General features: G+C 42.3%; 1 protein-coding gene and 9 non-coding genes across 10 annotated transcripts; 5 read left to right on the forward strand and 5 right to left on the reverse strand.

The window, feature by feature from the left end:
- Nucleotides 1-502: 502 nt before the first annotated feature.
- On the reverse strand, nucleotides 503-8693 carry LOC115053785 (NACHT, LRR and PYD domains-containing protein 12-like; the record flags this gene model as incomplete). The annotated part of the gene is made up of 6 exons (XM_029518563.1): nucleotides 503-620; nucleotides 3135-3293; nucleotides 4622-4813; nucleotides 5313-5486; nucleotides 6461-6634; nucleotides 7411-8693. Coding segments are annotated over 6 exons (2100 nt in total), but the record flags the coding sequence as incomplete, so codon positions are not given.
- Nucleotides 8694-12452: 3759 nt separating this feature from the next.
- Nucleotides 12453-12643, forward strand: LOC115058398 (U2 spliceosomal RNA). The gene has a single exon (XR_003842071.1). It is a non-coding gene; the product is annotated as a U2 spliceosomal RNA (small nuclear RNA).
- A 664-nt stretch (nucleotides 12644-13307) lies between these two features.
- Nucleotides 13308-13379, forward strand: trnad-guc (transfer RNA aspartic acid (anticodon GUC)). Its single transcript has one exon. It is a non-coding gene; the product is annotated as a tRNA-Asp (tRNA).
- A 642-nt stretch (nucleotides 13380-14021) lies between these two features.
- Nucleotides 14022-14103, forward strand: trnas-aga (transfer RNA serine (anticodon AGA)). Its single transcript has one exon. It is a non-coding gene; the product is annotated as a tRNA-Ser (tRNA).
- Nucleotides 14104-14538: 435 nt separating this feature from the next.
- On the reverse strand, nucleotides 14539-14611 carry trnak-uuu (transfer RNA lysine (anticodon UUU)). The gene has a single exon. It is a non-coding gene; the product is annotated as a tRNA-Lys (tRNA).
- Nucleotides 14612-15178: 567 nt separating this feature from the next.
- trnaq-cug (transfer RNA glutamine (anticodon CUG)) lies at nucleotides 15179-15250 on the reverse strand. The gene has a single exon. It is a non-coding gene; the product is annotated as a tRNA-Gln (tRNA).
- A 234-nt stretch (nucleotides 15251-15484) lies between these two features.
- Nucleotides 15485-15556, forward strand: trnaa-ugc (transfer RNA alanine (anticodon UGC)). The gene has a single exon. It is a non-coding gene; the product is annotated as a tRNA-Ala (tRNA).
- Nucleotides 15557-20266: 4710 nt separating this feature from the next.
- On the reverse strand, nucleotides 20267-20337 carry trnag-ccc (transfer RNA glycine (anticodon CCC)). The gene has a single exon. It is a non-coding gene; the product is annotated as a tRNA-Gly (tRNA).
- Nucleotides 20338-21216: 879 nt separating this feature from the next.
- trnaf-gaa (transfer RNA phenylalanine (anticodon GAA)) lies at nucleotides 21217-21289 on the reverse strand. Its single transcript has one exon. It is a non-coding gene; the product is annotated as a tRNA-Phe (tRNA).
- Nucleotides 21290-23071: 1782 nt separating this feature from the next.
- On the forward strand, nucleotides 23072-23144 carry trnaf-gaa (transfer RNA phenylalanine (anticodon GAA)). The gene has a single exon. It is a non-coding gene; the product is annotated as a tRNA-Phe (tRNA).
- Nucleotides 23145-23352: the final 208 nt, after the last annotated feature.

The following is a 23352-nucleotide window of genomic DNA, read 5'->3' on the forward strand; positions in this document are numbered from 1 at the left end:
GTGGACTAACAAAGGTCAGTGGAACTCCTCTAATGGGCTGTTGTCACAAGGAGCTTTGTGAACACTCCTACAGAGGTTAAATACCTGGGTCCAACTCCACTGTCTGTCAGACTAGTGAGGACTGATGAACTGATGAAGCCCCTGAGATAAGAGGCCAAACATCTTCTTAGACAAACCTAAGTGCAGTTGCTTTCAATTCGACACGCAAATAAATAAATAAAATTAACTACAGACTAAAATTTGCATATTAACACACAAAGAGTCATTAATATATAATGTTACCCTAAAAATATGTTTTCCAAAGTTACTTTCAAACCATTTAACAGTTTAAATGTTAAAACCTGAAGAGGATTTTCCCTCATAAATATAAACCTGTCTGCAGGTCAGAGTCACCACAACTGTAACATCATATTAATCTGAGAGCAGAAATAAAACATGAGTCTGACCTCAGAGTCTCCAGTCTACAGTGAGGACTCTCCAGAAAACCACACAGATCCTTCAGGTCTGAATCCTGCAGGTAGTTGTGACTCAGGTCCAGTTTTCTGAGATGGGAGGGGTTGGACTTCAGAGCTGAGCCCAGAGAAGAACAGCTGATCTCTGACAACCTGCAGTTCATCAACCTGAGTAAACAATAAAAGATGTGACTTTAGGAGAAAAAGTTCCTGCTTGAAAGTATTCAATGTTTCATCATCTGTTCAGAGCTGAAGGTTTAGAAAGTAGAAGTTTAGAAAATGAAAGTCCAACGGCTGAAACACATAGAACTGAGCTCCGGCAGGTAAGTCCACTCTAAAACCAGTTGAAACAGTCTGCAAACAAGCTGCAAAGGTTCTACACAGAAAACCAAACTTATCATGAATTATATATTTGAAGAAACATGAACAGTTGAATGTGGAAATCATACTTAAACCTCCTATTATCCTTCAGGTCAATTTGACCACATTCAAAAAATATGAGTTGACTGTTTGTTTGTTTTTTTTGCTTCGTATTTCATGACTTTTCCAAATTTGATGGTTAAAATTGATTAAGCATAAAATTACCATGAAGACATTTTTCAATGTGCTGAACACATATTGCACACATTGGTATTCCTCTGGGGTCAATTTGGCCCCAAGCTGTTTCAGCTGTGTAAAACTGGTCTGCCTGTGTGTGACCCATGTGTGACCTAACATTCCCACACCTATAGGTGCAGAATTGATACTTTTAAGTTGATACATGACATGGGGGGTATGAATGTGTGTGTGTATCTGACATATTACTAACACCTTCTGAAGTAGAACTGATATTTCCCATGCTGTGGAGGGCGGGTTCTCCCCGTCAAAGACATTGGTAGTTCATTCAAAATAAGGGAGGAGCAAACATATAAAAGCTTGCTGTCTATCCAAATCATTCCTCATTGTGCTGTGTATACTGCAGTCTGCACGCTCTCTCTCTCTCTCTCTCTCTCTCTCTCTCTTTTCCTTGAAAATGGGCTCTAGGGCACTGTGCAGAAGATTCAGCCCCGGACAAAGACACCAAAACCATAACTGAAGCTGAGAGGCCTTACATTGCTGGTACCTGTAACATATAGATGGGGGGGGGGGATTTGTTAGACTCATTTGCATCAAAATACAAGTTCCCCATGAAATCCCACCACTGGTACATTTACATGGTCTGGAACAGCATCATCCTGCTGGATCTGACCATCTGTTTGATATTCAAACTAAATTGGTATTATGGCTGAAATTTACCAAACTGAACCAAAAGAGCCATGTTACATGTGGATGATTCTATTCTGTTGGCGAAGAAAGAAAAAATGTTCACATTATGCTGAACATTGTTCCAAAACGGTGCTGGAAGTGGAGACTAATGGAGAACCAAGACAAAACACAAGTGGAGCATTTTAGGCCAAGTTGAATGTTGTTAATCTTGGGACAGTAATGCTGTCCTACACTGATCAGTATAAATGTTCTGACGTTGGACCAACACATGACATTTAACCCAGCTGTCAGTGTTTTAGCTCAGTCTGCAGGTAGAGCCCTGAACAAGTCTGAACACTGTGCTCATCTGGGAGTTCATACTTTCACTCTGTTCTGTAATGTGTGTGTGTGTGTGTGTGTGTGTGTGTGTGTGTGTGTGTGTGTGTGTGTGTGTGTGTGTGTGTGTGTGTGTGTGTGTGTCAGACGATGTTTCTGCTGTCTGGGGATTCTGTGAATATTCTCTTTGTAATACTCAGCATCATAGAGCTATTGGTTATCTTACAGCAGTACACAAATGGACCTCAGTGTTGGCTCTTCATGGTGATTTGGGTTGGGAGCCCTCGAGTATCAGACATCAGAGACAAATGCTCCAGCTGTGGAACAGATCTGTGAAGCTGCGTGATCATAGAAATACGAAAAAGATATTTCATTCTGACACTTTGCATCACCATCCCTGGGCCAGTGAGCTTAAATTAATATTCTATATGAGTGATTTATGAAATCTTTCTTCATTTGTGCTGCTCGTGTGATGATTGACTTTTTCTTTGCAAAGAAAATAAAAACTTGTCGGCCGGAAAAAGTCTCTATTTCATTCTTCACCAGCAACAGAGAATTTCCACAACAGAAATGACACACAAATGTGTCTATAATAGTGGACTAACAAAGGTCAGTGGAACTCCTCTAATGGGCTGTTGTCACAAGGAGCTTTGTGAACACTCCTACAGAGGTTAAATACCTGGGTCCAACTCCACTGTCTGTCAGACTAGTGAGGACTAGTCAGACCGATGGGTTGAACTGATGAAGCCCCTGAGATAAGAAGCCAAACATCTTCTTAGACAAACAAAGTGCAGTTGCTTTCAATTCGACACGCAAATAAATAAATAAATAAGAAAAAAACAAAACAAAAAAAACACAAACTACAATCTGCATATTAACATACAAATATTCATTGATATATGATGTACCCTTTCAAAAATACAAGATTGATTGATAAACTTTGTGCAATTAAAATGTAATTTTCAATTTAATAGAAATCTGTTCTTTCAAACCATTTAACAGTTTAAATGTTAAACCCTGAAGAGGATTTTCCCTCATAAATATAAACCTGTCTGCAGGTCAGAGTCACCACAACTGTAACATCATATTAATCTGAGAGCAGAAATAAAACATGAGTCTGACCTCAGAGTCTCCAGTCTGCAGTGAGGACTCTTCAGAAAACCACACAGATCCTTCAGTCCTGGATCCTGCAGGTCGTTGTGACTCAGGTCCAGTTCTCTAAGATGGGAGGGGTTGGACTTCAGAGCTGAGACCAGAGAAGAACAGCTGATCTCTGACAAACTGGAGTTGTCAAATCTGAATAAGGAATAAAAGATGCAGATAAAATCATTCATAATCAGTCAGAAATGTTCAGAAGACTTTAAAGTAAAGTGCCACCACATTCTGTCTGGATGTTTGAAGTGTTTCTTTCGTATAATTGTCATTTCAGCCACTGGAGGCTGAAGTTCAGCAGCTCCTCACTCTAAAACAAAGTGATTTCCTCAGCTGACCTGCGGCTGCAGTGGAATACAGGACATACTTGTGTGTAGGAATACAGCAGTTGGCTGCTTCATAAATATGTGGCAGCAAAGGAAAGTTCTGCTTTGATGTGAAGATGAAGCTCTAAAATCTTCTAAATGAAGAACATTTCAACATGTGTGGGACTGTTTGTTTTCAAAGTGTGTAGAAGAGCTTTTTGATGTTGACTCCGTCCACAGCAGCTCATCACTCAGCTTCTGTACCGCTGCTCTGAACTCCATCTACTGCAGTAACACACTGACTGAGTATGACCACACCACAAAGAAACACAAATATCACTGTGCTCAGTGCAGGGAAACCTGTGGTGGAGCTCCAATTCCTTTGGAAATAACAGCTTTCAGAGCACAGGGGGGCCACGGCCACGTGTCTGAAAGCCCCATGAGGGCTGGAGTCTCAACAACACAACTGACTCTGGTCCTCAGCTCCACACCCTCCAAGTCTGAAGACATTTATTAAGACATTAGATTCAGCGGTGGATTAAAGATCTACCACAGTGGACTGACCTCAGAGTCTCCAGTCTACAGTCTGGACTCTCCACAAGATCACGCAGCTCCTTCACATCTGGATCCTGCAGGAGGTTTCCTCTCAGGTCCAGTTCTCTCAGATGGGAGGGGTTGGACTTCAGAGCTGAGGCCAGAGAAGAACAGCTGATCTCTGACAACCAACAGCATCTCAACCTGGAAAAGAACAAATCCTGGAGATCAGATGACTGATAATGAGTCAGAAATGTCCTGATCCAGAACTTCTCCACCTTTTTACACTCATCACCCACTTCAACATCTCAAATGTTGCTGGTCCACATTAGACCTTGTTGCAATACAAGACCAAGACTTTAAAGATCCAGTCCTGATCCAGGACTAAGGTCTCCCTTGGTCCTGGTTTCTATCTGGAGATCGAACATGTGAAACCAACTTTTTGGTTCCTCAAAGACTTTTCCTTATTCATACATACAAGTAAATTCAACTTTTGGAAAAGAATGACAACTTTTATCATAATAATCATCATCAATAATAATAATATTAGAACAATTGGTAACATGAAACAACTTGTTTTTGATCATTTCTGGATTTAAGATAAAAAAAACATACAACAACAACTGAACAGACCTCAGAGTCTCCAGTCTACAATCTGGACTCTCCAATCCTGAACACAGATCCTTCAGTCCTGAATCCTGCAGGTCATTGTTGTGACTCAGGTCCAGTTCTCTGAGATGGGAGGGGTTGGACTTCAGAGCTGAGACCAGAGAAGAACAGCTGATCTCTGACAAACTGCAGCTCTCCAACCTGAGTGAAGAATAAAAGTTGAAGATCAATCAATGATCTTTTTGTTACTGTGGGTCATCATCATGTTGCAACACACATCACCCAAACAGCAACACAACATTCATCCACCTGTTCATGTCACCAAAGGTTGATGAGCTTCTGCTGACCTCAGGACAGACTGAACTAGATCAGAATTTAAAGATCCAGTCCTGATCCAGTACTAAGGTCTCCCTTGGTCCTGGTCTGTTTTGAGATCAAATATGTGAATCCAGCTGTTTGGTTCCTGTCAGCCTTTTCCTAATTACTACATGAAACAAGTAAATTGAATGTGTGAAAACAACTATAATATTAATAATAATCATGATAAGACTGAACACGGAGAATCAGTCAGCAAGAAGAATATTGGAAACATGAAACAACTATTTAAATTGTTGCTGATCCAAAATGAATACACTGAAGTTCTATGCAGATATAAATTCTGATTTAAAGATCAAAGCTCTAATACAACAACTAAACTGACCTCAGAGTCTCCAGTCTACAGTGAGGACTCTTCAGAAAACTACACAGATCCTTCAGTCCTGAATCCTTCAGGTCGTTCAGACTCAGGTCCAGTTCTCTGAGATGGGAGGGGTTGGACTTCAGAGCTGAGACCAGAGAAGAACAGCTGATCTCTGACAAATTGCAGCTCTTCAACCTGAGTAAAGAATAAAAGATGTGACTTTAGGAGACAAAGTTCCTGCTTTAAAGTGTTCAATGTTTCATCATCTGTTAAGAGCTGAAGGTTTAGAAAGTAGAAGTTTAGAAAATGAAAGTCAAACAGCTGAACCGACAGGAAGCAGCTTCACAACAGTCCAATACAAAGAGTGACAAGATTGAACTGGAAAATTGAAGGGAAATTTTGAGGCGCTGTGGGACCTGTTGCCTGGAACGAGTAACCCATGTACCGTTCTGTGCTCAAAAGTCACCCCGATTACATTTTTGTTTGGAGAACTGATTGCGTTCAATTGTTTGACAGATATGAATAGGACCTGGATGAAGGAGAATATATGCCCAGGATGAGCATGAACAAATGAGTCTGCTGAACATACTAGTATGTTCGGTAGGGCCCTCCCAGCCCATATATTTGGAACAGACATGTAACGATCAGTGTTGCCAGCTCCTCGGTAAGGAAAGTCAATAAATCAATGAATTTGCATAATTTTATTCTTTTGTTATTTTTTCATGCTTCTCTCACTCAAGTGAATGAGCAGCTCCACTCTAGCTTTGATTAAAAAGTGATTTGGACTACTCCTTTTAGGGATCGTAGTTTGAAAAGTTTACTTTTTATGTGAAAACGGTTTGGTGTATTGGGAAAAGTACAAGTTTTCCTCCATTTGAAATTTTGAATGACATTTCTACGTGCAGGTATGAGAGAGCTAGGTGACTGAGAAACAAGGTAATTTTTGGGATTTTGTTTTTTTTTTGGGTTCCAATTCATTTCCTATGGAAAATTTTACCTTTTTTTTTTTTGGTAATAACTATTCTAGCTGTAGAAGTAGCCTCTGTGCTGAAGCCCATGGCACTAAATAACAACAACAACAACAACATCCAAAGAGAATAAATTCAAGTTCTATGTGAAGACAATTTCTGGATTGAACATAAAAGATCTACAACAACAACTGAACTGACCTCAGAGTCTCCAGTTTACAATCTGGACTCTCCAGAAAACCACACAGATCCTTCAGTCCTGAATCCTTCAGGTCGTTGTGACTCAGGTCCAGTTCTCTGAGATGGGAGGGGTTGGACTTCAGAGCTGAGCCCAGAGAAGAACAGCTGATCTCTGACAACCTGCAGTTCTCCAACCTGAGTAAAGAATTAAAAATGAAGATCAAATGGGTCATCATCATGTCTCTGCACACATCATCCAAACAACAACACAACACTCAAACTACAGCAGGTCCAGTCAGTGAACTGACCTCAGAGTCTCCAGTCCACAGTTTGGACTCTCCAGTCCAGCACACACCAGCTTCAGTCCTGAATCCTCTATGTGGTTCTGACTCAGGTCCAGGTCTCTCAGATGGGAGGGGTTGGACTTTAGAGCTGATGCCACGACGTCACATTCAGTCTCTGAGAGTCCACAACCAACAAGTCTGTGATGACACATATTACACAATATGTCACTGACAGAGGACACTACATAGTCATTTGGAGGGTTTGAGGACTAAAGATGCCAAGACTTCCATCTGTGTCTCACACTGTCAGAGTTTTCATCATTTTTCAGGCAAAGAGACAAAATGTGGTCAGTTGGTCTTCCATCAGGTCCTCAGTCTGTCAGGGACCTGATCGAGGTCCGTCTCCTCTGAGGGACCATGAGGCCATGCTGACCTGAAAACATTTGACTGTCTACTGATCTAATTTTCACTGACTTGAGATCAGTAAACAGTGAAGCTGATGAAGATCAGTCACTGATACCTGCTGATGTCATCAGTCTTTAGGATTTCCACGAGAAACACAACTAAGTGAATATTTATCTCTGGCAGCATGTGAATCATCTGAAAACAAACAGCTGACAGTGAAACACCATCTGATTTAAAAACATCTTCACTAAGAAGGATGGATGAGAATGAGAGTGGACTCACCGAGCCTTCCTGCAGTTCATCACAGCTGGGATCAGTCTCCGTCGTCCCTCCTCTGATGTGTTGTACTTCTTCAGGTCAAACTCATCCAGAACATCCTCTGACATCTGTAGCATGTAGGCCAGAGCTGAGCAGTGGATCAGGGAGAGTTTCTTATCTGATCTGGTCTCTGACTTCAGGAACTCCTGGATATCCTGATGAACTGAGTGATCCTTCAGCTCCATCAGACAGTGGAAGATGTTGATGCTTCTGTCAGGAGAGATTTTCATCTTCCTCCTCTTCTTCAGGTTGTTGATGGCTCTCTGGATGGTCTCTGGTTTGGTTTCTGTCTGACCCAGCAGACCTCCTAAGAGTCTCTGGTTGGACTGTAGAGAGAGACCATGAAGGAAGCGGACAAACAGGTCCAGGTGACCATTTTCACTTTCAAAGGATTTCTTCAGGACTGCCATCAGAAAGTCCTCCAGGGCTGAATCTTGGTGTTTTTTTCCCAGAAAGCCCTTCAGGACCTCCTTGTTCCTGTTGGTGTGACAGTGGAACATGTAGACTGCAGCCAGAAACTCCTGAACACTCAGATGAACAAAGCAGTAGACTGTTTTCTGGAAGATCACACTCTCTGCTTTGAAGATCTCAGTACAGAGTCCTGAGTACACCGAGGCCTCTGTGACATCAAGACCACACTGCTCCAGGTCTTCTTGGTAGAACATGATGTTCCCTTTCTCCAGATGTTCAAACGCCAGCCTGCCCAGCTTCAGAAGAACTTCCCTGTCAGCCTCCATCAGCTCCTGTGGACTTGTCTCATGTCCCTCATGGTACTTGATCCTCTTCCTCCTGGTCTGGACCAGCAGGAAGTGTGAGTACAGGTCAGTCATGGTCTGGGGCAGCTCTCCTTGCTGGTCTGTAGTCAACATGTGCTCCAGAACTGTAGCGATGATCCAGCAGAAAACTGGGACTTGACACATGATGTGAAGGCTCTTGGACTTCTTGATGTGTGAGATGATTCTGTTGGACAGCTCTTCATCCCTGGACCTCCTCCTGAAGTACTCCTCCTGCTGGGCGTCAGTGAAGCCTCGGACTTCTGTTAGCCTGTCAACACATGAAGGAGGGATCTGACTGGCTGCTGCAGGTCTGGAAGTGATCCAGACCAGAGCCGAGGGAAGCAGATTCCCCTGGATGAAGTTTGTCAGCAGCAGGTGGACCGATGACTCCTGTGTGACATCAGACACGACCTCCCTGTTGGTGAAGTCCAGTGAAAGTCTGCTTTCATCCAGGCCGTCCAGGATGAACAGAACTTTACAGGCAGCCAGCTGCTCTGCTGTGACCTTCTGCTGATCTCTGATCAGGTTCAGCTCCCTGAATGAAAGCAGAACCAGCAGACTGACATCCTGGTTCTCCAAGCCCTCTGCCCAGTCCAGACTGAACTTCTGCACAGAGAAAGTTTTTCCAACTCCAGCGACGCCGCTGGTCAGAACCAGTCTGATGGGACTCTGCTGGTCAGGTGAGACTCTAAAGATGTGGTGACATTTGATTGGAGCATCATGGAGGGTCTTCTTCTTAGAAGTTGTCTCCAGCTGCCTCACCTCATGTTGGGTATTAACCTCTTCACTCTGTCCCTCTGTGATGTAGAGCTCAGTGTAGATCCTGTTGAGGAGGGTTCCACTTCCTGTTCCTGTTCCTTCAGTCACATGTTGACATCTGGTCCTCAGACTGATCTTATGTTGATCTAAAACCTCCTGTAGAACACGATCTGCTGACAGAGAAGAGACAACGTCAGACTGAAGACAGAGAGTCTGAGGATCTGATGAAAAAGTCAGAAGTTCAGTCTCACTCTGTTCAGGGCTGGTCTGTAGACCTGGTCTGGTTCTGGATCTTTGTCCACACTGGGGACAGGAGGAGTCTCCTGAAGAAGCAGACTGGTCCCAGTGTGAGGTGCAGCACTGTCTGCAGACCCAGTGTCCACAGCTGGTAGAGACTGGATCCTTCAGGACGTCCTGACACAGAGCACAGCGTGAAGCTTCCTCATCAGAGTCCTTCATCTTCAGGACAGAGTTGGTCTGAGAGGGAAACACTTTCTGACTGACAGGAGACAGAAAAAACAGGATAAACAGTTTGTTCCAAAGCTACAAAATACCAAGTAAATCCAAACACACACCGTCCTTCAGAATCAGTCCTGAAAAATAAAGTCCTGGTCAGGTTTGTTGGTTTCATTATAGGTTTCATGTTTATTATCCAGCTCATCATCACATTGAGTCAAACTGTCAATGGGGAGAACAGGAAGTACCTCACTTTAAAGTGTGTCCTCATTTTGTCTCAGCGTCTTTTTGTGGACAGACCTTCATTCAGACTCTTCTTCCTCCACAGTGGACAGAACATGTAACTGACAGAGATGGGCAATATTTCTAATACATGTCTTTTAAATACAAAACACTATTTTGTAATTTGTATTTTATTGAGATGATGAAAACGCATTTATATTTTGCATCAAAATACTGAACTGTTATGTATTTTTGTATTTTTTGAATACTGTAAAATACTTTCTCTGGAACACTGTGATGAAATGATCTATTTATTTATCTTTCTATGCATGTATAAAGAACAACATCTCTGTTTGTCTGTCTGTGGCCCCCTTGCATGGTCACAAACCTGTGATACCGCTCTCGGCAAAATGTGATTGTGGCACTCATTCACACTATGGGCATGCACACTTCATGCACTCATCACAACACAAAACGTGCAGTGCTGCAGATTGCACTGAGTCCTGGGTATTTGGTGTTTTGTCTGGACCTGTCAAGGAAGTCCTTTCACAGCAAGATGAGCAATCAAATTAGACATTTAAAAATTAGACAATTTTTGTAACCAACCATGAATCCTGTTGTTACGAAAAGCCATCACCTTTGTGAATATCTGACTTTTCAGTAATGGCACCATTAAGGAAGAGTTCCCAAGTGTGGGATCTTTGGTGCCACCAAATAAATAATAAGTTGACTCTGTGTTTATTCAAATATAATAGTCACAGTGCCACATCATCCAGGGGTGCCCTTCATACTGACAGCAAACAAAAATAATCTAAGATGAATATTATGACGGAAATAACAAGACAAAGAAATGCCCATCCGCTGTGGAAAAATTACTAGTCCTGAATGAAAACACACCTCCGGTACACCAAGAACAATACCAAAGAAAATATCCAGGAAGTTTTTGAAAAGTTGTCGATCCAAACACAGTCTGAGCTCTCTGTGGAAAACTGAATATGACTTACAGTAAAATCTGATTCCAGAGCAGCTCTGAACTTTCTGTATCAGGTAGATCCTTCATCCTTTGATACTATCAGACATTACGGTCTGTTCTCAGCTCAGCTGGAGTTTTTCTCTGTTCGTCAAAGTGAACTCTGACCTCCATGTCTCAGTGTCTCAGTGTTACAGAAGTCCACTGTGAGTCTTCGTCCCTCCACAGTCCACAGGGACAAACTGACAGTGAAATAATAATAATGTTAACACTCACCGGCCTCAGCCTTCAGTTTCCCTGCTTCTGCTCCGACAGCTTCAAAATGGAGGCTGAACTCTGAACACTTTTACTTTCAGCTGCTGCGGTTACTGGAAGTCACACGACCCTCTGTGTGTGTGTGTGTGTGTGTGTGTGTGTGTGTGTGTGTGTGTGGGTGTGGTCACCAGGGGCACGTGTGGATTCCGCCTTGTTTGATGTGCTGCACTAATGGTGATAAGTATTGGTGGTCTTATCCATCGCCTCCCTCAGTGACCTCAGCTCCGCCCCGCCCCTTTTTTATTTTATTTTATTTTTTTTATTTTACATTTGTTGTAATTTACTTACTTTTTTAGAAATTTACTTTTGGCAGTGTTAATATTTTGATAACGTTTTTAAGAAATTTCATAAATATATTTTAACTGCTATCCTGGTTTTTGTCGTGCTTTAAGCCTTTTTTCCTTTTAAGCCTGCTATTTTAAATAAAAATTATCATTATTTGTTGAGAACACGTCTCTGTACTTTTTAATTCAACAAGGAACCTGTTTGTGCCTTCTTTTGTTAATCTCGGGTTTTTGGCGTTGGCGTTGTCTCAACCAGTACTTACATCTACACCACTCCGCTACAGTATGTTAGCATTAATCGGACATAACGGACTTTATGTTAAGATAAAATAATGGCAGTAATTCTGGGTTAAAATGACTTTGTTTGCTATTTTAAATATGTGGGTGTTCAGTCATTTGTGTGCACATGGTGTATGATGTTTAATCCTTATTTGTTAGTTTTACAGGAAGCTTCATCTGGGAGTGACAAACAGCTTGAATGAAGAACATTTCCCTCATTTGGGGAAATCTGCCCATCAAACACTGCACGTTCAGGGAGGGCAGAATAAATAGAAGTGAATAACTTCTGAGCTTTTTACACTTATTCTTTATACGGGGGAATGCAAAGTCTCATTAGGACTCATGTGACTTGGTGAAATGCTGTCTGGAGTCTGTCAGGTCGTTTTAAAGAATTACTGTCAGCTTCAACTGTTTTATATTCAGATAACGTTGATGTTTTCTTATGAAAACAGCTGACAACAGGGAACAGCGGCGGAAAATCATGACACCAAAAAAATGTGAGAAGTATATGTGGTTTTATTCTGTGGATGACAAAGTTCCTCTTTCATTTTATTATTCTCTCTTTCGGTCGAAAAAAGCCGAGTCCAGTCGAGGAGAGCCGAATCTTCAGAGAATCCGTGCAGACAGGGGGGTTATTTTGATGGACACACCATGAGGCCAATCACATGAGAGGACAAACTGATTTTTTCACAATAATATTCAGCTGCTAAATTGACATAGATATGAAGTTTTACAGGTGACCAAGAAGAGACGTTTTCTTTGCTCTACAACGTAACTTTGTGAAAATAACATGTCTGTGGTTGTTTTCTGATCCCTCCTTCGTTTCTTCATGTCTTCTGTTTGTGTCTCTCTCTCGGAGTGATGTTGTTACTGAAGCCGACTCTGACCCCTCACTGAGCGGGTCGGTGCGGAGAAACACTCCGTTACCTCCGACCGCTGAGCGGTATCGCTTCTCGGCCTTTTGGCTAAGATCAAGTGTAGTATCTGTTCTTATCAGTTTAATATCTGATACGTCCCCTACCCGGGGACCATATATTAAATAGATTTTTGGAACAGGGAGATGGAATAGGGGCTTGCTCCGTCCACTCCACGCATCGACCTGGTATTGCAGTATCTCCAGGAACGGTGCACTCCCTCTGTGTGTTCAATACAAGTCCTGTTCAGCTCAACATCACCTTAAACACATGATGTTGTCTTCATGTGTGTAACGCTGAGTGTACAGAGTGTTCATGTTCAGTTTATGGCTTTAGAATCAGTGATGCATTCATGTAGAAACATCAGTTTAATGTTGCAGCTGATTTCATCAGGTTATATTCTGCTGACCAGACTGAATCAATAAAGTTTAGTTTCAACACGTCATCGTTTAAATGTTGGTTGTATTTTGCATTTGTCAGCTGAATCCAGAGAGTCACTGAAATGATGAAGTAAATCCAGGAAAGGAAAAACATTTGGCTCTGAATCTCAATGTAGATTTGAACAAAGAGGTCCAGCTGAAGAAAACAATGCTGTCTGTTTCCAGATGATGAAGAACTCAGTTCTCAGTTGATGCTCAGTTATCTCCATCTAGTGGACAGATGGTAGAAGTTGATTCCCGAAAAGAGGAAGTGACCTGATGCACAACTCCACAGCGAGACTGTGTGACGTCACTGGAGATCAAAGGCATTTCCTGCCTTTCATTGATCTCCCACGCGACACAGATGGATACGTCACTCTCTCACGTTCGCTTCAAATGAATGAGTGCAGTCTCTGTTGTGTAGTGGTTGTCATGTTTACATCACACACTAAAAGTCTCTTCGCAGCTCCTCGTTAGTATAGTGGACAGTATCTCCGCCTGTCACGCGGAAGACCGGGGTTCGATTCCCCGACGGGGAGAGCACGTGCGTTTTTCTATAATATGTTATTAACCAGAGTGATAGAAGTAAACAAAATGGCCACACTCCCACAGGACTCCGTTGTAGCTCTCTTCCGGTCAGCTCAGCCGGCTGACATGAACCACGTGACCACCCCGCGGTGAGATCAGGGAGTGTCGGGACTCTTCTCTCTCTGGGACACTGGATCTGTCTGTTTGTATCATGTCTGAAACTCTGAAACACTCTGAACTTCTTTAAAACACGGTGGATTTACTGATACGAAAGTGTCCAGCGGTCCATGATGGATCATTATAGAAAGATATCAACTTTAATTCAAATACATTGTTGTGCAGCATCCAACCTCACAAACTTTAAACAATATTTAACTGTTTGGATGAAAGAGGAGGCAGAATACCTGAAATATGGCAGCTCCTCTACCACTGAGCTACATCCTCTTTGGATATTTACCTAACCACAGAGGCTCTGAGCTGCTGCAGCAGGTGAAAAGAAGAACCATCTGATGAAGCCTCCTCTCTGCTCACAAGGCTTCTGCTCTGTTTTAGGTGGAGGGCGCATGTTATGAAAAATATTTCCTTTCCTTTTATTTCCTTTTAGAGATCTATAGCTCTATCACCTATGATATAAGGCTCAGTGGCTCTGTGTAGTTGTTGTGGCCGAGTGGTTAAGGCGATGGACTAGAAATCCATTGGGGTTTCCCCGCGCAGGTTGGAGTCCTGCCAAGAACGGTTAGCTATTTTCTATTCCATGAAAAAGCATGTTAGAGAATCTCTATAATCTGTGCAGTGTTAATATTGGGCTTTCTTTATGTTTTCCTGTTAATCAGTGCTGCTGAAAAACTGCTGAAGCAGGAGCAGGCTCAGGGGGGGCGGCCATCTGTCTCGACCTGTTGGGTTGAGAGAGGGAGAGAGAGAGCTGACACTGTGCTATCATTACCTTTTCCGTTTCCTCACCAGAGACTGGCAGCTGGACACACGTGTCAGGATGGCTCAGTGGTCTGAGGTAACAGACTCTTTCCTGCACAAATGGGCCTTGAACATGAAAGACTCATGGTTTCATTATTTCATAGAAATCAGTGTATCATAGAAATATTTCATAGATCAGTGTCACCTATCACTGCTGTGGAGTCTATAATGTGAACCACTAAAGGGAAGAAGCTGCATCACCTGAACAGGGACTTGAACCCTGGACCCTCAGATTAAAAGTCTGATGCTCTACCGACTGAGCTACTCAGGCTTCTGATGGCAGTAGAATTCAGATGAAATTCAATTAATTATTTCAACTTGACTCATTGAACAACCAGCCAGGGGTTGATCCTGCAGGCCATCTCCCTCTCTCTCTGTTTCCTGAAGGCCTCTCTGCCATTTATTAATTAAAATATATTCATAAAAAAACCAACATGTTTCTATCATATGATGATGAAATCTAAAGGCTCTCTGATCATCACATTGAGAAGTTCATCTGATCTCCACATCTGGTTTGTGATATTTCTTCATATGATAGTGAGGTAAAAAAATATCTGAATTCCAGGAAGACTGACTGCACATCTGAAAAACTCTCAAGTGGTGAATGCACAACTTCCTGAACTTGTTTTCAGAATTGCTCCTTTTCTTTCAGCTCACTTCTAAAATTCATTTTATTTTACATTTTCTTGCTGAAGATAAAGCAGAGAGGAGGCTTCATCAGACAGACAATTTGCATGCATTCATACATGTAGAGTGGACAAAACGAGGTTGTTTCCATTTTCGAAGGACAAAGTGGCAATATTTTGACAGGACTCTCAGTGTTATATTGGTAAGATTCAGGTTCCACCGAGACTTGAACTCAGATCACTGGATTCAGAGTCCAGAGTGGTAACCATTACACCATGGAACCCTGCTGGTATAGCCAAAAAATTTATACCTTCTTGTTGTGAGGAAGCACAACTTCCAACTCTTTTTCCCACCTTGGCGTGATTAGCACCACACTCTAACCAACTGAGCCACAGGAGTGGTTGCACGAGCAGTTTGGTGATCTTCTGTAGGATGGCGACCTGTTTCTTCTGGATCGCTGTCTCCTCTTCTTCCTATAGTCTGGGGAAAAAAACTGCTAAAGCTACTACACCATGCAGGGGATGTAGCTCAGTGGGAGAGCGCATGCTTTGCATGTATGAGGCCCCGGGTTCAATCCCCGGCATCTCCCGCATGGTACACAGAAAGTCCTTATCTTGTCTAAAACTTCGATTTTTACAATGAGAGCAGAGGAGTATCTTATGAAGGAAGTTCAACAGAGCCGGGCTTTGTTTGGGTGAGCTGGCTCGACAAAGTCGAAAGCTCCAACCAGAGATAACGAGTATCACGATGGTGGTTATCAACTTGGTTTGTCGACCCAGGCTTTCCTCAGCGGGCTCTGTGCATGTCCACATAAAAAAGGGCTGTTTACAGGGACCTTTAGATTTTCAGTCCAACATTCTCCCAACTGAGCCATTTCTGGTGGAAGAGTTTGTTTCACAGAACGTGTCAGGAGGGACACGTCACAGGCTCCAAGCTCTAACTCAGACAGCTACAATTATTCCTTTCTACATAAATCCTTCTCTTTGGGGTTGTCCTGCTCAGAAATTCAGTAAAAATTATGATGATTTGCAATTTTAAATAGATTTCTTCAGATCAGCTACAACAACACAACCCTAATCCCTAATCACTGCAGTTAACAGTCCTCTCACCATATGCTAATGGTCCTCATGAATTTAAGTTGTCGTTGTCTGTTCCTGATGGACTAAATGTGTTCTTCATTACAAACCATTACCAAGACCATTGAAACCGCCCGAACAAAGTAGGCAGGCAGCTGTGGGAGTGGTTTCATTCAGGTAGAAGATAAATTCAGGTAAAAGCCTGAAAGGGAGTCCATTGGACACGACTGGGAAGTTAATGCAAAGACTCTTGAGGAGAAGATCCTAAGTGAGGTAAAAATGAAAGCTTAATGTGACTTAATCAATTCAATTGGTCTCTTTTTCCACTTTCAGTGTTAATTGACAAAAAGAACAGTAATTCTTGGAGCCATGTTTTCTTTAGATCTAACTCGGATCACTCCAATCAGAGACACTGATGAAGTCTTTGTGCATAAGTGCTTCTCTTTGGGGTTGTCCTGGTTGGAAATTGGACAAAAAAAAAACCAGGAATGCAATTCCTTCTTTTCTTCAATCACCAGGACAACAAGTTTTATCAATTAATCAATTGGGGGTTAAGAAAGTAGTTTGAAAGTCAAAAAATGTACCTTAACTTGAGCACTGACTTGACTGTTGAATTCAGTAAGTGCTACTTGTTGGAGCAGTGCTGACTGACAAAGACAACAACTTCTTCTTAGAATGCAACAATGATCATTTCAAATAAAAAGACGGAAGACTTCCTGTTGTACAAGTGCTTCTCTTTGGGGTTGTCCTGGATGGAATTTGGACAAAAATTAATACATTTCGTCAGATCAGCTGAATTAGTGCATTTGTCACCAACGTTTCCCCAACTGAAGTGCAGACTTGTGTTCTGAGAGCAGTAAGTGCTATTTTTTGAGTAGTGTTGGTGATTTCAGAGGTCAATCACAAGTCAGCAAGTTTTATCAATGATATGGAGGGTGGAGGGTTAAGAAAGTAGTTAGAAAGTCACAAATGTTACCTTAAAGGGCAAATTGCAGGTTAAGGACCACATTGAATCAATGTTTTTAAAAAATAATATAGGAAATGTTTTGATAAAGTGTCTCATACTGATAATATCCGTATATTTGCTGCACACAAACAGGACTGATGGTCTTTTGTCCCTCAGCTGAAAGGTGAACAAGGTAAAATGTCCACAGCAGAAGTCCTGCAGGCTTTTGTCACCGACAGACTCGCCGCCGCCTCCCGGGAGATCTTAGCGGCCGTGGACAGAATGGTAGCCGGATATGAGGAGGAGGCTTCGGGCTTCAGGCAGGAGATCGACCGGCAGAGGAGCCAGCTGGAGCTGCTGCAGCCCCGAGTCCTGATCCACAAAACGGGTCGGTTGTTTTTATGAGTGAGAAAGGCTGAGGACTGTATTTGGCAGATGTAGAATGAAGCAGCTGGAGGAATAACTGTGTTCATATTGTAGCTAATAAAGAGGATTCATTATTGAATCGTTTCCTCCAGATGTTCAGCAGCTGATGGTGAAAAAAGAGGTTCCTACTGAGTTCACCTCCAGTCCGGATCCGGAGGATTCAGAGAGTCCAGTCCTTAAACAGGAACAGGAGGAGGACCAGGTACCAGGACTGGAGGAGACCAGGAACCCTGTGAGGCCGTTTCAGGTGAAGAGTGAGGATGAAGAGATGAATGAACCGGCCAGGAGCTGTGATCCACAGAGTCCTCTTCAACCAGATCCAGATCCAGAGGAAGAGGTCTCAGACTCCTCTGATACTGAAATCAGTGAGAATGATTCTAATGAAACCAGAGTGGCCCAGTCAGATGTGAAAATAGATGAAGGTGATGTAAATGTTAGAAGATGTGACAGCAGTGAAAAACCATTCAGCTGCCCTGAGTGTGGGGAAACGTTTAAAAAAAAGTGGGATCTGAAGAGTCACAAGGTAGTCCACACAGGAGAGAGACTATTCTGCTGTGATGTTTGTGGGAAAATTTTTTTGCAGAAGGCCAATCTGAGGCTTCACATGGTAGTTCACTCAGAAGAGAGACCCTTCACCTGTGATGTTTGTGGGAAAAGTTTTAAACTACAGAAAATCCTTAAAGCACACATGGTAGTCCACACAGAAGAGAAACTCTTCAGCTGTGATGTTTGTGGGAAAAGGTTTAAACTACAGAAAATCCTTAAAGCACACATGGTAGTCCACACAGGAGAGAGACCCTTCATCTGTGATGTTTGTGGGAAAAGGTTTAAACTACAGAAAATCCTTAAAGTACACATGGTAGTCCACACAGGAGAGAGACCCTTCAGCTGTGATATTTGTGGGAAAAAATTTAAACTAAGGCGAAACCTGAAATTTCACATGGAGGCCCATACAGAGGGGAAACCGTTTGGTTGTGACAAATGGTAAGAAGAGAAAGACCGAAGCAGGTGACTGCAGGATCTTTGCTGGTTGACCAAAAGTAAACTGTAACATGTTTGGTAATTTGTTTTTACTTTTGCTTTGTTGTTTTTTGTCCTCACTCATTTGTGTTTGAGTCAGTGACATATATACCAGAAAAAAAGGTTTTGTCAAAGAATTTCAATAAAACGCATAAAAAATGTTGACTTTTGTTCTGCTAATTCATCTTTATAGAAACATGTGTTTTTGTTTTTTGTTTTTTTTATTTGCAATCAGAAATTATGTGACAATTTGTTGTATTATGCCTAAAATATGCTGTGATATGAAAATAATATAAACTGAAAATGGATTAAACCTGTAAGTTACTCACTTTATCAAAGTCATTTATCAGAACTAAACGGTGATCCATTGTAGTTTTGTGAAAATGAGCATTGAGCAGTATTTTCTAAATCATCGCTCAAAGTGAGACCTATGCTGTCGGTCTATCAACATATTTTCTACTTATTGTGACATACTTTGCTATAAAGTTCTCCCAATATTTGTCACTCTGTGATGCTGTTTTCTATGTATTCCATGAATGTTTTCAGATTTTATCTTTCATAACAGACTCTGGCTGGCAGAAATGAGATCCACAGGTCACAGTAAGGTCACAGGGATGCTCTGGTACCGAAGAGAGCTCATAAAAATATCACTTGAGCAGAAAACAGGAACCAACAGAATGTCAAAAAAAAAAAAAAAAAATCTGCATCAGTGAAACATTCATTCATACGTGAGGACATCAAGTATATTGTGACACCCATGAATATGTGCTCACACTATACAGTTTAGCTGTTTCAGTTTTGATGTGTTTATTGTGACAGCAGAGCCTTTTTTCAGTTAATTTTGGATATTTGAAGTCAATCCCTGATTTTCGCAACAAGGGGGCATCACCTCTGTAGTCAGTCGGTTTGATGAGGCTGCTATTCAACTCTCACCATCAGTGCAACACATTGCCTGTTGCCTGTCTCATCATTTTTCCGTTCTTTGGAGAACAAATTTAATCTGTCTACAAACCTGAAGCCAGGGTCTGTTCCATGAACACGACATGCTGATGTTCACACAGTTGTGCTGTCCTTTTCCTCGACTTTGGTTTCACCAGAACCATGAAATATTGTTTGAGAGTTTGTGAGGTTGGATGCTGCACGCTGACTGGTTGTGTGTCCAGGATGCTTCAAGGACATATTTCTATTCTCTCCTCCTATCCTTTGGACGCAGCTTTGAGGAGACACAAAATGTGAGACATGTGGCATTAGTGCAGTGAAGCTAGCAGATGTATGTGGTTGTGTAGCCGAGCGGTCCAAGGTTCTGGATTCTCCAGTGGCCACCGTCACTTTGAGTCACCGAAGTGGAAAAGATCCTTCTTGACGACAGTGTTGTGCTTTGCCTACATCTGAGCTAAAGATACAAATAAAATAATCTAAATCGGCTTTTATTTTGAAATGCTTGTGTGTTGCGACAGCTCCTGTTCTTTCTGTAGCTCAAAGCGTTAAGGAGTTCAAACACAGCAAAACATTTTAAATGAGAAAAATAAAGATTTGAAGAAGGAATGAAAATCTGAACAACAATGCAGAAACCTTTAACTTGTTGTTTCTCCGTCTTGTACAGCACACAGTGGAAATGACTTCTCATTATTGCTTCCATGGCCTGGAAGTGGAACTTCGTGAGACTGACACGCTGCCTGCTGCACCAACGAGGCCTGGAACCCAGAGTAAGTAAAAGAGTGACAAGGAGGAGAGCTGTCAGTGTTTCAGTATAAACATACATCATACAGCCCTGACCACTGTTGTATCCAGGCAGAGCTGACTGCTGCTTTTCATGGTGAGCAGTGATCATTGCATTGGCCAGGAATTGAACCCGGGCCTCTCGCATGGGAGGCGAGAATTCTACCACTGAACCACCAATACTGACTGCACAGCCAAACCCACCTCCAATATGATGGCAATGCAGAGTCACACTTGTCACATGGAAGTAATTCAAATTCAAACAACCACCTGTCTGTCAGGATGCCAGAGTGGTCTAAGGCGCCAGACTCAAGGTAAACTCCTTCCTTCACTGAAGGGCATTCTGGTCTCTGAATGGAGACGTGGGTTCGAATCACACTCCTGACAAAGAAAGCCTTTTGCAAAATTTGTGATCCAAACTCTTCCAAAGTGGATGAAAAATCTGTATAAAATGTGAATTTGACTTTTTCACAATAAAGGGGTTCGGACTGAAAACTCTAAAGCCTGTGGCTCCCTGTGGTAGAAATGGACAGCAGTTGTTGGACTAAAGATAACTCAGCTGTTACTGAATCATCTGTAGCTCAGTCAGTGGAGCATCAGAAAGGAGCAGCTGTTCTACTCCGAGTCTCTCCGAGATGTCTGAGCTCCTCAGAAACCTGTTTAATGTAGCTGAGTTAGATGCAACTAAGTGAAGTTTCCAAGAAGGACTCTGCTAATCATGTCTATTGAATGTTGTTGAAGAACACATGCAAACAGAGAAAAGACAAGTGTAGAGTTCTTACCTGATCTCTGGGGAATATTTGCTACAGGTGCTGCAGGATGTGGGTCAAGGTGCTGGGTTGATGTTCCAGTATCAGGGGAGACATTGTTGATGGTGCAAAACCAAACGGTGGATGTGTGGGCTGTGGGATGTAAAGGCCCCTGACTTTTGGACACACAACCAGTCAGCGTGACGCATCCACCCTCACAATATTTCATGCTGTGGTTGAAAGAGGAGGGAGAATATTGGAAATGTAGGTAAAAAAAATCTGAGTTTGAATCTCACTCAGGTATCACCTTTGATGCCGAAACCCGGGATTGAACCAGGGACCTTTAGATCTTCAGTCTAACGCTCTCCCAGCTGAGCTATTTCTGCTGGATGTTCTGTGACAGTTCTGCTTGTTTTTGCCCATTAACACTGCTCTTTAACCCTCCTGTCATTTTCACCCCCCGCTCCCCCTTCCAAACCTTGGTTGGAATTTCAATTAAAACGATCACAAGTTTTAAATTGATGTCTTCTTAGACGTTAGATGACTTCAATTACAGAATCTATTGATTCACTCCAATCAGAGACACTGATGAATTCTTTGTCTTTGGTTCTGGTCCTGGTTGGAATTTGGACAAAAAATATGAGGAATGCCAATCCCTCTTTTCTTTGAATCAGCTTTTACCTGCAGAATCTGGACAAGAGGAACAGTGTTTTAGTGGTTGGTGCTGGAGACAAACTTTGAGTCATGAAGAATATATAATATATACTAATATACTAATATAATATATATATATATTGGTAAATGGCAGAGAGAGAGATGACCTGCATAAAGCGACTGGAGCCTGAATACAGTTCCTTGGTCACCATATCACATACATCTTCACTGAAATAATGACACCTGTGTCACCTGTGAGAAAGCTCAAAGCTGTGTCCAAAGGTTTGGAGGAGTGAATGGCAGAAAGATGTCTTTGAAGCCATTTGGACACACAACCAGTCAGCGTGCAGCATTCAACCTCACAATATTTCACGTGGTTGTGGTGTGGTTGAAAGACGAGGCAGAATATTGGAAATGTAGGTCAAAACAACCATATATAACAACAATAACAAATTTCTTCCTCCCTGACTGGTCTGCAGCTCAGCTGCCTCATACACAGCCAACTGCAATGCACTGAGTAGCTGACACTGTCCTATCGAAGCTAACATTAACTTCTCTGTTTCTGTTAGAATAAATGTACATAAAATGATAATCACAGTATTGCTCAACTTTTACTAACCCTGCAGGAATGCAGAAACTTGTGTTTTTCTTACAGGAGCTGAGATCATACCTCCGGAGATAAGCAACGACCTTCGAAGAGGAACATGAAGACAGGGAGGAGACGGAAACCAGATTACTTCGGTTATGAACTAGCTTCTCAAAGTGTTTGGTGCGTCATGTTTCAGAGGTGTACCTTGAATATGATTATACAATATCAGCTGGCAGCTGGACACACATGTCAGGATGGCTCAGTGGCCCTCAGAAAAAGTCTGACTGTATGATAAATACGGTTTAAAACATTTTGAATGCCGTAAATGTTATGCTGAGAAAGTCTCTAGGGGTATGATTCTTGCTTAGGGTGCGAGAGGTCCAGGGTTCAAATCCCGGATGAGCCCATTCTGTTATGTTGCCAATATCAGTGCCTGACCGTCATGACTCTTACTCTAAACTACTGTTTCTCTCGTCCAGAGACTGCAAGTAAAAGCTGTAATACAGGAAGTTATTATTTCCATATCTCCAAAGAACTAAACTCTTGTGTAAAAGAAAACTAAAATCTTCTGTTAAGAAGAGGGCTCGTCCATTATACACCAATCAGAAGCCTGAGTAGCTCAGTCGGTAGAGCATACAGAAACTGCATGCACTCATTCATTTGAAGCGAACGTGAGTGTGACGTATCCATCTGTGTCGCGTGGGGGATCAATGAAAGGCAGGAAATGCCTTTGATCTCCAGTGACGTCACAATGCCACAAATGTTCCATCAGTAACTGGGCCATGGTGATGTCCCATTGTCAGAATCAGTCAGTTCTTTCTCTTGGCATGACAACACTGTGAGAGATGTGCATTTGAAGCCTTCACTGTGGGACTTTGGAGAAGTGGATGGTGAACAGAACATCCTGCATTAGTGGGTTCAGCCAGCCGAAATAGCTCAGCTGGGAGAGCGTTAGACTGAAGATCTAAAGGTCCCTGGTTCAGTCCCAGGTTTCAGCATCTGAGGTGGTACCTGAGTGAGATTCGAACTCTGTTTTATTTGACCTACATTTCCAATGTTCTCCCTCCTCTTTCAACCACACCATGAAATATTGTGAGGTTGGATGCGTCACGCTGACTGGTTGTGTGTCCAAAAGGCTGTCAAACACATCTTTCTTCCATTTTCTCCTCCAAACATTTGGACACAGTTTTGAGATTTCCCATAATG

This window comes from Echeneis naucrates, chromosome 2 (genome assembly GCF_900963305.1).
Source record: "Echeneis naucrates chromosome 2, fEcheNa1.1, whole genome shotgun sequence".
In the NCBI taxonomy this organism is placed as follows: domain Eukaryota; kingdom Metazoa; phylum Chordata; class Actinopteri; order Carangiformes; family Echeneidae; genus Echeneis; species Echeneis naucrates.